Below are 15412 nucleotides of genomic sequence, written 5' to 3' on the forward strand. Positions count from 1 at the left end.
AATGGAGAAGTATTGATTTAAAAGCTTGGATGGAGAGGGGTCTTGGGCGCTGATCATTTGCATATATGGTCTGTCTCTTGAGCAATGCCCCTGTCCCTTGCCTCTGCCATTCATGAGCAGCCTTTAAACTTTTAAACATAATATTTGACCACTCTTACAAGATTTGCACTAAGTGTTGCTGTAGATCTACATGACAATTTGGAGTCTTAACTGTGTCTACTGCCTCATTGAAGATATGCCACTTTAAAATCTTTATACGTATATGATCAGTTCGAATATATCACATTTTCCTCCACCTTAAATGTATTCCCTATAGTTTTCAAGTCAAACAAATTACGATTGTGAGATGAAAAAAATGTATCGAACAGCAACAAAAATTTCATCTTGCGAGATCATGTCTTATTACGTGTCGTAAATAAAGGCTTATTGCCTACGGTGACATAGGAGATGAAAAATGAAAGTCATTATTGCTTTACGAAAGTTGTACCATTATTACATCACAGAAGGCATTTACTTGCGTGACTTATGCATGTTATATAATAAAGCATTAAAAATTTTCTAGTCTTTTTTCCAGTTCTCCTCTAAAGGTCTTAGTCAGGTTTGCCAGATTATTACCACTGGATTATCGTACACGAGCCTTAAAATTATCGTCTTTCACCCAAAATTATCGAACATGTACAATAATTATTGTACAAATGGCAACTCTGAAAGACTGTCTTACTACATTTAATGTTCTAAAATAATTTTTAGTTTAAAGTCTTTTTTTTTTTTTCATGAATATATTCTCTACCTTTTCGTGAATATATTCTTCGAGTCACGTACAAATTTGTAAAAGTTTCTTCCATCTATGATAAAAAGTTCTGGATTTTATGAATGAGATGAAATACGCAAAAATTGCGTAATGATTTTGCAATAAGAAGTTTTAAGTTTGTTGAAATCATTTATACATTTCTTAGGTTTTTATAGACAAAAAAAACTCCGGGAATTTTGAGATACAACAATTCGTATTCTCTAGAATTTTTCATTTATTGAATTTTAGGGTTTTTACACATTCCTTAGATTATTAACATGTTTCTCTTTCCCTGACTTTATTTTATTTTTCTTCGCAATTGGTTAATTTTTATAATAGTATCTACATATAAGCGTAAGACAACAACAACAACAACAACAACAACAACAACAACAACAATAATATTACTGAAGCTGGTTTATGATAGAATTTTAATAAAAGAAAATAACAGTAACAATATATAATTCCTTATGACGTATTTTTTTATCGTTTTGTTCTAATTACAAAAACCTGTCATTTTACTAAATGTTTCCATTAGAATATTACTGATCATTTTAATATCATCTGAATTGGAGAATAATTGAAAACTCTATTCCCCCCCCCCCCCCCCCCCGCCCCCAGGGCTGTCGCTTGTGGGAATTACAGTTCGCTAATATTACTGTTCGCTAATGCTACCAGTCGCTAATGTTACTGATCGCTAATATTACCGGTTTCATATCTACTTTTATTGGAGTTACTCAGTTTTAGAATCTAAGATTTGTATTTTTGTTTTGTTTTTGGAAGCACTGAAATTTTTGCGAAGTTACTTAATGAATAGGAAGACTATTGTAGAAGTTTCTGGAAACCGATCCAGTGACCTGAAAACTATTAAGCCTGAGTACAAATGCTAGTGAATTAACTGATAATGATACAGAGCAAAATATTAACTGGAAAGAAATTATTTTCACACACCAAGGCCCGCCTGAACAGACCTTTAGTGTCTGATGGAGGGCGAGAAATAAACCCGTAAAAGTAAAAAAAAAAGTAAAGAAAATCACTTCGTTTTTTTATGTTTTATAGAAAAATTACAACTGGACTTACAATTCGATACAATTCCAGATTGGACGATTATGAAGACTTGTCTATAACATAATTAAATGGCATGAGTTTATAAACTGATGTTTAGATTTGTTTGAAAATATTATCGAGATAGATCTAGTGTAGTTAAGGCCAGTAGAAAAGAGATTTTTTTTTAAAGGACAAGAAAGAAAAAAAATATAAGGAGAGAGAGAGAGAGAGAGAGAGAGAGAGAGAGAGAGAGAGAGAGAGAGAGAGAGAGAGAGAGAGAGAGAGAGAGAGAGAGAGTTAGCAACAGAAAAAAAAACCATAGTAATTTGATATAGTCTCACGATTGGTCATTAAAAAGAAGCAGATAGAGAACCAAATAATATCCAAAACTAACGGTACATGATCTTATGTTTTGCGTATAACTTTACCTTCAATTGCGTCTCTAAATAAGGTTCGCGTATTTTTTTACATCAGTATATCTATCAGTAAGTCTGTCTTTTTACAAGTTATCGTAAAAAGATTATCAACGAACTTTTAATCATCTTTTGCATCTTTTAGGATGCTTAGAAATAAGGGAGGATTAACTTTTGTCTGCCCTCCAATAAAGGATCTAATTCTTACGAAACACGATGTTATGGGATTATGAACCCAATGCAAAATTAATGAAAAGGTATTTTTGGGAAATGCTATAACAAAATCCTCTGAAAAGAAAGGAAGGGAACAAAGATGATACAATAAGGATGTGGAACACGGGCTCTTGCGTTAGCAGTCAGTCAAAATGTGTTGCTTGTTTATATATATATATATATATATATATATATATATATATATATATATATATATATATATGTAAGTATATATATGTATATATATATATATATATATATATATATGATGTGTGTATGTGTGGTGGGTGTATGTATACATGTATACTCATATATATATATATATATATATATATATATATATATATATATATATATATATATATATATATATATATATATGTATGTATATATATATATATAATGTGTGTGTGGGTGTATGTATGCATGTATACTCATATATATATGTGTATATATATATACATATATATATATGAGTATACATGCATACATATATACATATATATATATATATATATATATATATATATATATATATATATATATATTATTTTTTCTTATTAGAGACAGTTACAAAATATTATAAACTAACTTACACACATGTCATACACCTTCGTGGGTGGGAGACTGTACGTTGGATCATACTTTAAGTCTATACAGAATGTTATCATCCCAAAAGAAAAAAAAAAACTTTAGATATAAATCATATGAAATTTCATGAAATATTTCCCAAGCGGATGCGAGATTTGCCAATTGCTTGCAATCACACTCGCCGCGCGAGCGAAGTTGAATTTACGAGTTTTGCAACATTTGTAATAATCACCCAGGCCGATGATGATGATGATGATGAAGAGGGGACGAGAGTACTCATCAAAAATAAGGGTTGGAGGAAATGAGAAAGATAAAGAGAAATAAGAAGAAACTCTGAGCGAATGTGTTCTCCACCTCTTCTTCTTCTTCTTCCTCCTTTGTTGGACGAAGATTGGAAATGAGCGGTTGTAGGTATAAAAGCAAAATGACGAAAGCCAATTGCTTCAGTTTCGGTGCTCTTGGATTAAAGGAAACTTGACGTGGTGGTAAGTTGCTTCTTAAGATGTAAGGTCTCTTGAAAAGCATTGTATTTCTTTTTATCTTACAATTATACTTAGTATATATTTATAAGGTATTTCTAAAATCCTTTCTGAGTAGGGGATACCTTAACGTGGTGAAAAGGTTTGTGTATTTCATTGCTCAACAAAGCTGTACTAGTTAGGGTCACCTATACTAGGTTCGGTTGCTGTCAGTGATCAGACAAGTCATCTATCATCACTAATCTACAATGGCCAGTGTGGTGATGAATCGGTCAAACCCTAGACATGTATAAAGACATGTCTGAGGCCTTTATTCTGTATGTCATATAGTGGACTAGAAATGGCTGCATTTGTTGTTGTCACAACCGAGAAGGATAGTTTATTGTGACTTGAGATAGAGAATGTTACTTGTCAGGCGGTAGTTATGAAACTAAACCAATAGTATCTTCCTGCTCTAGACTTCAAGGAGGTACCGAAAATTGTTAAGAAATCCTTTTTCGATTCAAATCTAGAAATTGTGAGATGAAATGTTACTTTTCTGTAGGAACGTGTAGTAGTAGATTACGTCGCTAAGAACGGTAAATTACTATCACACATTTCATTTTTAGTTGGTTAACAGAAGATTTTGCAGACGATTTAGTTGCTGCAGTTTTTCCAAAAAGAACTTGACATTAATCATGCCTTGTAGAATCAATAAAAACTTACAAATGAACAGACAGCTGTCGGGTTCTTCATCTCATAACATGTTCTTTAGAAAAATGAGTTCCTTCATTATCGGGCTGATACGAATAAATCCTCCTTGGGTCTTAAGCGTCAGCAAAACCGCAAAAGATGACTAACAGTTTGTTAATAACCTCTTTTTACGATAACCTAAAGAAGGCAGATTTACTTGTGAATTTGGTGTGCCTTATTAAAATTTTCATATTTTCTTCACTTCATCTATCTATTCTTTTGCTTTCTTGATTGTCATATAAAATTTTGTTTTCGTTTTGAAAGCTTATTGATTTAGTTATTTAAGACTACTATCATAATACACTTCCTTCATTTGAGTTTTATCTTTCTGTAATAAAACATCTCTTTTGTGTATTTGAGGAATCACATGCTAAATAAAGCTCCTTAGTAAAAATCTGTATAAATTACATTTATGCGTGTGTTACTGTATCTGACAAAATTCTGTATTCTATTTTCAGGTTATTTGACAAAACTTCTACACGCATCATCATCATGGCAGCCACAGCAATAGCACTCGGTGAGAAAAAGTTTTATCATTTGAAATATTAATTACGTTCTATCAAATATGTCCCTCAAAATTGGTCACTTCCATAATAGAAAGCTGGCTAAGTTAGCCCTACACAAATAATTTTCGCATTCATCATCATCATCCGCCGTAACTAGGCCATTGCAGACTGCAGACCAAAGGCCTCAGAAGTGTCATTCCACTGGCGTCTGTTTTTGGTTTTTCTTACTTGTTTACTTGTTTTGGGTTTAAATCCAACCCTCCACTGAAGTCGAGTGAACTACTTCTCGGGCGGGTCCATATCAATCATCTAACGAAACATTTTCATTATAACTTATACAATTCTTTGATTGTAGCATCTTCCAAATCATATGATCTTGTGAAAAGTAATGTCTTTAGTTTCTTCTTAAATTCAATTTCCTATGCCAATCTTGACCAACAAATTTTCTTAGTTCGTCAATCCATTGTTTCCTCTTCCTTCCCATACTTCTTTAGGAATCTAAGGACCCATTCTGTTATTCTTAATACCTATCAATTTTCTGTCATTCTCATTATATATTGTGCCCGTGTCCATTTCTTTTTCTTACATGTTGTTAGAATATCCTCTACTTTAGTTTGCTCTTATATGCATATCTCCCTTTTTCTGTCTCTTAGTGTCCTTAATCATTCACACTAACACACACATAGTGATTCTTCCGGTGTAGAAAGGGCGCCAAACGATGCTTAATCTTAAAAGACAGTGATTCCCGTGAAATTGTTCCATACACCCCTTCAGCTGTCTTTCTGAACTTCTTCATTAGAATCAATGTATTTCAGAATTCAGCTTTAGCTCGCTCATACCTACACCTGCTGAATAACCGCATGTGAGGATCACATTATGCAACAATTTGTTTAATTTATTCATAAACCCTGAAGTGATTCAACCAGTCCCTTTTTCCACTGTTCATACACACTCATATATCCATCATCTTGGATCTCATTAACTCGGTTTTACCTAACATTAACTTTCAATTTTACTGGGAACCTCTTAGCAGTTTCTTCTGTCTCTTTTAGCTTTCAGCAACCAACACTGCATAGTTAGGAAACCTCAGCATATATATATATATATATATATATATATATATATATATATATATATATATATATATATGTGTGTGTGTGTGTATATATATATCTATATATATACATATATATATGTATATATATATGTATATATATATATATATATATATATATATAACAATCTTCAGAACATTTCAATTTATCGAATGATAACTTAAAACCAAAAATAATTCATAGAGCTAAACCAATAATAAATCCCTATAGAATTATTTTTGAATTCTCGAAATAATGGTCAGAACTATTTCAGTACTTATCAAAAACTATCAATATATATAAAATTACTTGAAAAATCCAGAATTATTAATTCAAGACTCCCAAATCATTGCATGAACATTTCCCAAAAAAATATCAAGAATCTATACAATACTGCACGAACGCTTCCGGAATAAAACTTACAGATACTAAAATCTAGTAACTCATAAGAACAATGTTGAAACTATAGAAATAATAGTTATAAATCTTCAAAATATCATTAAAAAAATTTGAGATAATTGCTTATCTTTCAAAAAATGTCAAATATTATGAAAAAGGCTAGATCCCCAAAATATTCCTTGAAAGTCTCTTACGGTACTTAAAGATACCCCAAAAGTTTCAAGAAACAATACTTAAAGATTCCAAAGTTTCAAGAAACAATACTTAAAAATTTCCCAAAAAAGTTTCATGAAAAAAATACTTAAAGATTCCCAATAAATTTCGAGAAATATTACTTAGATATTTCCAAAATATTAGCTAAAGATTCTCAAACTTCTATTTCCAAAACATGAAGGTGGATTCACCGGGCTAACTGGAGGAGTGGGTCTCGGAGCAGCAGCCTGGGTAGCTGCTAAAGCAATTGGCATCGGAATTCTTGCGGCTCTCCAGATAAGAGGTGGCCAAACTGGAGGTGGAGGCTATGGGGGAGGAGGAGGAGGAGGCTATGGTGGAGGCCACGGAGGTGGAGGAGGATATGGTGGTGGCCACGGAGGTGGAGGTGGAGGAGGTTATGGAAGCGGAGGAGGCGGTGGAGGTCATCATGGAGGTGGTGGTCATCATGGAGGTGGAGGCGGTGGTGTAGGAGGACACCATGGTTATGGCGGAGAAGGGAGTGGAGGTGGAGGAGGAAGTCATCACGGTATTGGAGGTGGAGGAAGTTATGGTACCGGAGGTGGAGGAGGAAGTCATCACGGTATTGGAGGAGGAGGAGGAGGATATGGTACTGGAGGTGGAGGAGGAAGTCATCACGGTATTGGAGGAGGAGGAGGAGGAGGTTATGGTACCGGAGGTGGAGGAGGAAGTCACCACGGTATTGGAGGAGGAGGAGGTGGAGGAGGCTATGGTGCCGGAGGTGGAGAAAGTCATGGAGGTGGCGGAGGTCATGGAGTTGGAGGAAGCAGCTATGGAAGTGGAGGCGGAGGTCACCAAAGCAGCGGAAGTTTAGGACACCACGGAAATGGAGGCGGAGGTAGTACTTATGGAGGTAGTGGTGGGGGAGGAGGAGGAGGAGGAGGAGAAGGAACCCATCATGGTGGTGGAGGATACCAAAATAACGAAATTTACAGAAGGCGACGTCGGCGTCAAGCAAAAGAAGAAGATGATCGAGAGGAATCGGAAGCCCTTCGAAGAGTATTAGATCTCATTCGACAGCAAGACGTGATTGGGTGTGGATTGAGGCTCGTGTGTGAACTGGCAGGTCTTAGGGAAGAGGACTTGGATGATGAGCAAAGGGCAGTTCTCAATTTAGTGGGGTAAGTTTAAGATGAATGCTTCTTTAGTTAACATTTGCTTTTGTGACGTTTGTTTGACAAACTGTCTCGCTTCCTTTGAGATATGATGTCCTAATGCCTTAACAACATTTTCTCTCTCTCTCTCTCTCTCTCTCTCTCTCTCTCTCTCTCTCTCTCTCTCTCTCTCTCTCTCTCTCTCTCTCTCTCTTACAAATCTAATATCACGTTTCTTATAAATGAACAAAATCTTCCATATGACCCATTTAAAAGTTACAAGAGTTACGATGCCTTAATTGTTTCATTACTCTATTTACTACTCTTCTAATATGGTATGAGACGTTAATAAACAGCCCCACCCACGGAAAAAAATAAAGAATTGACACCACTTTTTGTCTGTGCAATAAGATGATCTGACATTGTGAAGAGAAACAACTCCTCAATTAACACGTGTATTTTTCATTCAGTCCCACAGTTAAACCAGGTGAAGGCCTCCTGCCTCCGGGAGGTGCAGGAGATTATACGGCAGCTAAAAGGTTGGGTGAAAATCAGGGGAACTGCAGTCTGAATTACCCTTTGTGCCCTGTCAACGGAAGTGTCCTCATGAAAATGGTTAGTTATTACTTGAACCGAGACGTTGTAAAATAAAAGCCTAATGCCAGCTTGTTATATATTGAGAAATTAAATGCAAATGCTTCTGAATATTGACAGATTTTACTTAAAATAGTGTGTTAAAGGCAATTATTTTATTTCGAAAAAAAGCCCAGCATAAATGGGTATGGCAAGTGATCATAGTTGTGTCCACCTTCTTCCTAAGATATGTTAAAAACTAGTGTTTGTAAACAAGGTCAGACAATTACAAAATTCTCATTAAGGTAAAAGAAAGGATTTTGAACAAAGCTTCAAGGTAAGGCATTAACAACTGACGATGGTGATCGTGTGATTTTTTTTTTTTATTGATAGAAATCCAGAAATTTTGAACACTACTGAGTTTTGAACACTTGGACTATACCTGATATAATAATAATTATGTACAAATTGTTGCTTTTCCAAGTTATTGAATATGTTAGCCTAAAATTGTAGGTCTATTCACATTTTCAATAGAAAATATATTAGGGAGTATGAATCTGTTATCCAGATATAAATTCTTTATTATCATTCTTCTGATAAATGCTGTATTAATTCCACTTTTATAAATAGTGATTACTCTTTGTCTACTTTAGTTTTATGAAAAAAAGATACAAGACACGTAAGTTACGTAGTACAAAGTAGATGAATTTGTAATCTAATTGATAAATCATTTGTACTTACAAATGCTGTTATGTTCCATTTCGTGGAAACTTCTGTTTTATGTTTGTTCAACAAATAGACAATAAAACCAAAACTAGATTATTTGGAGGTTTTTTAATTGCCCTTTATTGATATATTTCCTTTAAATTCTTAATTACCTTTCTTACACGTCCACATTCCTTATTCACAATTGAGATAACTCTTCCATGCCCATATAATCAGTCAGCTCTGTTGGCATTCAACAATTCTTCAAAATACTCGACCCATCGAGCTATTATCTGCATTCATATCGGACAACACCTTTACATTTGAACTTTCTATCCTGAACATTCCCTCTTTCTACATTTACTTTCCTTTAAAGCAAATTTGTGTTCTCCTTTTAAGTGCTTTTCTAAGTTCTCCCATCTCTCCATCACTTTATTCTTGACTACTCTATCCATATTATTTGTTGCCTACACTTGTTCTCTTCTGCCACTTAACTGCACCTCCAATAACCCTTTTTTCTTCCACTGAACATTTTACCGAACCCTTTACTCTTTATATATCCATTTTATTGCCTTCCATTACCCGTAAACACGTCCTGCTTTGCCCCTGGTAGAATTTTAAAAACTTCCCTATGAACACTGGCCCACAGGTCCTTCATTTCCTTCTCAAATAATTTTCGTATTCTCTTATCCAACCAATCATTCTTAATTGTATATACTGTAAAGCCACATTTTTTCTTTCCTTTCCAACTAAAATATAATTTATCGTTTGCTTCAATCAAATACAATAATGGTGATCTTGGGTACAGTATCTCCCAACATTCTTTCCATAAAGATTTAATCTTGCTTCTCACTCTGCTTTAACATTATGAAGTAATCTTTTTCCGTGGCCATTTACTATATTCTAAACATAATTGGTAATATTCTCGGGAATACATTTATTTCCAATAACCAATCTTCTTTCCAACTCCGTTTCTGCAATTGCTCCATTCTCAATTCATCCAGAATCTCCAACCAACAACAATTCCACCTCTTTCTCTGTCACATCTTCAAAGGTGGCCTTTTCTTTTGATGACTTCAGCAATCCATTTCAGGACGGGAGCAATGCTTTACTTCAGGAATAACGGATAAATCTAATCCTTTATTGTACTGTAAGGCAGAAGTTCCCTATCTTAATCGTTTGATTAATGTATGTGTTTCTTACCATCTCTCTAACTTTCCTCTGATAGCACCTAGTATTTTATACACTTCCAAATTGGAGAAAGCTCTGACGTCTTAAACTATCAAGGAAAGAATTATACGAAATGTTGATGATGATACTAATACGTATTACGATTATAAAAAGAAAAAAAAAATCTACCAAAGGGACATAAAATATTGGTAGCAATTCAAATAGAGGTTTTTCTATGATGAGTTTATTGTTTAAATATTATACTCAAATGCTAGCCTATACAATTACCACCACACACCCTTCGCGTGAGTTAGGGACCAGACCCCCTCGCGAATAGGGTAAATTCGTGAATACTTAAAAATTCTCATAATTGCCTATTTTGATATTTAAAACGTGTAATAACATCAAGAAATGTATCCATTGTAGAAAATATAGTGATCCCTAACTGTTTAAATGCTAAAATAACCGAATAAATTACCTGATTTGACTATTCTAATAATGAATAATACTGTACTATATTTGTACCAATGTGTATTAAATAATTTAGGTAATAATAATTAATAGATATTTTGTATCTTTTGTATTCTTTGATATGTTTGTGTTATTGGGTGCTATAATGAACGTTACCCCTTTCTATCCTGGTCCTCCCGGATCCCTTCCCCCACTCACTGGTACTCAGACTCAGTCCACCTCGTGCCGTCGTCCAGTCAACTTCTATGTTTGTGAAATCTCAGGAAGGGTTCGACGTTTTGGGAACGTAGATTGTTGTTTACGTCAGTTTTCTAAACATTTTTGAGTCCTTAATCCCTACAATTGATTCATATTGTGAATCCCTGTGTACGATGGTTCTCTGAAGAAATTGTTTATTTAATTATTGGGTGTTCTGGAGATACCGGGTAAGGACTCTGTTTATTTTTACAGAACTACTTATTCTCGTGTGATTTAAGTGTTCATTATGATTGTATTATATTGTTGTCATATCCTAAACTGTCTCTAATCTTAGACCTATTTTTCTATACTTATATTAAGATATTGATTTGTTTTGTTATTCATTTCAGTTCAAATGTAATACACCATTATATATGCTGGTGTCAACTTGAACACCTACATTGAAACACACCCTACATTCATAGACAAATTTAGAATCATTTAAGAATAGTTTTAAGAAATTTTCTAGAAAAATATAAGGAATTTGGCTCACAAACACCAATTAAAACAATACGTAAAGACAACGGTAAAGCACTGTACATTATACGAAATATACAGTACCATACGTACTGTAGGTATACTTTATTGCTGTTACCCTTAATATAGAGAGTTTTGTACGTTTTCTATCATGCGCAACTAAACCGTTTTCTTCGACTCGCTCATATTTTTAACCATAGCTAATTTATTGTAATGTACAGTAATACTATTAATATTCATTGGTGATATCTCTCAATAAATAACCTACCTTTTTTACACACTAGTATTTTCAAGCTGTTTTATTATAGCACAAGCATTGTACGTACGTAAATACAATACAGTACTGTTCATTGTAGTTTTTATTTATTTATTTATTTTTTAGCTTAAAATGTAGCTTACTTATTGATATGATATTAATTTTAAATTAATAAGCATAACATTAAAAGGAAAAATATGTTACGTTATTTATTTAGCTAAATGAAATAAAATGTATCCCTAATGTTTAAGCCCGTGTCTTACCCAAGGTAAGGCTGTCTAAAATGAATGAACGAATACTAATGTTTTGATATGGGCAGTAGCATTGTGCGTACCTACATACTGTACGTACGCACAATACATTTCTGTTTATTGTTATTTTTCAACTTGAAAATGTAGGCATACTTATTAATATGAAAAAAAAATAATTATAAATAAATAATTATGACACTAACAGGAAAAAAATGGAATGTTTTGATATGCTCTACGCTACAGTTTAAAGATAGAAAGAGTAGTCTTTATAAATAATATAATGATAAAAAGTAAAACACATTGCTAAATAAATCTCTGAGGTAAGTAAAAACAGTTTGAAAATAGAAAGAGTAGTCTTTGTTAAATAATATGATAATAAAAAGTAAAGCACATTGCTAAAAGCTTCTAAAAATAATAATGTACATATTACGAAACATAGACAGCAATATGATGAGAAAATGCCTTCAGTAATTGTCTGGCCGATCTTTCATTATTATTATATTCGTCCCATAGTTTTACAAGTTGGCCGTGATGTTTATTATACTTATGTTGCTGCTTTCTCAAAACCTTCCCTTCTGACAGCAGCCGCACCTGTAAATTAACTATGTGTGCCTCATCATGTAGGACCTTTAAAAGTAAATAAAAATTTAAGTTTCCTTTCCTTGCCTTTAAGTTTATTCTGTTATGCCATCCCTCAACATCATTATTTGTTCTGATGCTCCGACCGAAGACGCACCACGTGTAAGGAGGCCATATTGCAGAATTGATCCACGTCTTTTTCACGTAATTTAAAAGGCTTATGAGTTCATTCACCCCTGCAGCTTTCCTATAAAACCTGATAAAAAGCTCTTCTATATGTTCCTAGCTGCTTGAAGTCTAGCAGTAGGTTCGTAACCATATCAATTATATAAGCTATGATTCAGTTTCGAAAATTATTCAAAGCCTTGAACTACATATACGAAACAACTATTACAATGAGGCAATGAGGCACTTAAGAGACACTTAAGCGCTTGTATAAAGAAGGTTCCTAACCAGCCTCTCTCTCTCTCTCTCTCTCTCTCTCTCTCTCTCTCTCTCTCTCTCTCTCTCTCTCTCTCTCTCTCTCTCTCTCTCTCTCTCTCTCTCTCTCTCTCTGTCTGTATGTACGTGTGCGTGTGTATCTCCCTCCATCCGGTCCCGTCTCTCTCAGTATTTCTTTCTTTTCAAACAATTATAACAACAACCAAAGGATTTATAATGTTTATGGAAACGAGTTGTCCAATAATTGTTTCTAAATGCAGTTGTTATTATAGCCATTAAATAATGTTTGGAAATGAATAATAAAACCTTTACACCTATCATTGCGTGATATTGCTGTGCGTGTGCTGTTGCAAAAGCTATACTGGACGACTTCATTTGATCTGATCTGACCTGTCAAAAATGGGCCGAGTTGGCTATCACAAGTGGGCCGACTTGGCACAGGCGATGGGCCGAGTTGATTACATTGAATGGGGCCGAGATGGTTATGGGCCGAGATGGTTATGGGCCGAGATGGTTATGGGCCGAGTTGGACCTATACCATATATGATTTTGCAAATGTTGATTCGAAACAAGGTGGGGAGGGGTAACTAAGTTTACACTTCCAGCAGGAATTTAACAAGAAAGGGCGGATTATTTTATTTTATTTTTTTTTTGTGGATTTTAAATAGCCCGCCCACTTTTTTGTTTTATCTTCTGGCCACCAGGTTTGAGGAGCCAGTTGAACAGTTCTTATACTGTCTAAGCAAGCATACTCATTATCCTCAGTTTGCTTCGGAGTTAACAAGGTTGAGGGAAAAGTGTGACGCTTGAAGGAATATTAACACTTTAATTCCAAACTATATTTCTCCTCCAAGGTGTGGTGGCGAACTGAAGAGTGCAAAGTACACAGATTTCCATGGGCCTCTAGATGAAGACTTCCTCACTAGTAATGTAATTTTAATATCATCATCATTTTTTCTAAATCTTAATTGAAATTTTCTAGTTGGACACCACAAGGCTTGTTTTGCACGATTCAAAATTTCATCTTAAAGCAGCAGTTGCAATGTTGGAGTCCTTTTAAGCTTTGTATGCGAGACGATTTGTTGTTAATTATTACCTGGTCTTTGCGGTTTAGCACGGTCTCTTGCAATCATGCAGCCCCACCCCGTAGCCAGCGAAAGACGATGAGGGGAGGGAGATGTCTGGATCTGATGATTATTCACAAACATGCAATTATCCATCGTTTGATGTGCGGCTTCGTCCACTAAATCATTGACTATAAGAAAAAAGGTGGTCCTCTCAATCTGGAAAAAGAAAAAAATCCAAGTCTGGAATTTTCTCACGGCAATCAATCAGTTTCTGAGTTCATTGGATCAACGGTTGATGGCTTATAAGAATACCAGCTCCCTTGTTTGGTTCCATGTCTAAACTAGAATAACATTTATGATGAAATTGAAAAAGTTTAAGTAAGAATGGTTGCCGAGTACAAAGGTCACCTGAATCAAACACTTGGTGTTGAACTTGTGCGGACAGCAATTCCAGCCTTAATTTCTTGAAAGTGGTTGTACATTTCCTCTACAAACTGTTAATCGTCAAAGGATTGTAGTTACTATTCCAGATGTAATAGTGCAACGGTTGCAAAGTACTATGTGTTCATGGTCACAAACTGTCATGGAGAACGCTCATCCAGTAAACTGAAGTTTATGAAAATAATACTCCGTACTACAATATGTCGCGATAGGCCTAGTCACTTGCCCTTGATAAGTATTAAGTTGACATTTTCAGATTTAATACAGATATTTCATATATAAACTATAAAAGGACGTATGTCAGCCTGTTCAACATAAAAACATTAGCTGCAAGTTTTAACTTTTGAAGTTCTACTGATCTTTGATCTTGTGATGGGTGTTTTTACGGCAGGTGTAAGAGAGGAAGTCTCCTGAAATAGATGTTTGCTGGTGATGTTGTTATGTTAAACCTGACTAGGGAAGGGATGGAAAGGAAACTAGAGATGTGGACACAAGCACTTGAAGATCGGGGTTCGAGGATAAGTAGGTCCAAGACAGAATATCCGTGGATGGGAGAAGGAAAACGGTAATATTGAAATGGGCTTGGATAATATCAAGCGGGTTAACACGTTCAAGTATTTTGGGTCCTGTGTGATGGATAATTAACCACAGGGTACAGTGTGTTTGGGTGAACTGGAGAAGATCATCGGAGATATTATGTGATGAGAGCGTTAGTGCAAAGGTAAAGGGGCAATTTTATAAAGTGTAGTTAAACCAGCTTTGGTGGACGGGGCGGAAAGTTGGCTGGTAAAGAAGACTCAAGAAAAAAGTTAAACGTGGCAGAAATGAGGATGTGTGGAGTCACGAGAAGGGGCAGGATCAGATGTAAGTATATTGTATTAAACTGAAGACTTTATTGTTCTCTAAGGGCTTCGACAAAATTAATTTAGAAATAGATACGCTGTGTGATACGCGAAATACCTTAGACTATGCACAGTAAACTGATCTTGTAGGTCATGTGCGTAGGATTCCCCTGTGATAGGACTAGGAAAGCAGCTCTCAAAATGAATTCTTTAAAAACGTAGCTCAATAATTTCTTACATATAGGTTATTTCATTGGTTGAAACATTATTTTAGCATTTATACGTAATTTTGTTCACCAATCCTTTAGTAAAA

The 15412-nt window shown here is 34.7% G+C and overlaps 1 protein-coding gene across 1 annotated transcript in view; it reads left to right on the forward strand.

The window, feature by feature from the left end:
* The window catches only part of LOC137639083 (uncharacterized), a 19705-nt gene extending 10721 nt beyond the window's left edge, over positions 1–8984 (forward strand). Inside the window, exons 2-4 of the mRNA XM_068371407.1 lie at positions 4724–4782; positions 6659–7616; positions 8060–8984. Coding sequence (XP_068227508.1) covers positions 4724–4782; positions 6659–7616; positions 8060–8240 — 1198 coding nt within the window. The 3' untranslated portion in view covers positions 8241–8984. The remainder of the gene's footprint in view (positions 1–4723; positions 4783–6658; positions 7617–8059) is intronic.
* Positions 8985–15412: the final 6428 nt, after the last annotated feature.

The sequence above is a fragment of the Palaemon carinicauda genome, chromosome 4 (assembly GCF_036898095.1).
Source record: "Palaemon carinicauda isolate YSFRI2023 chromosome 4, ASM3689809v2, whole genome shotgun sequence".
Lineage (NCBI taxonomy): Eukaryota > Metazoa > Arthropoda > Malacostraca > Decapoda > Palaemonidae > Palaemon > Palaemon carinicauda.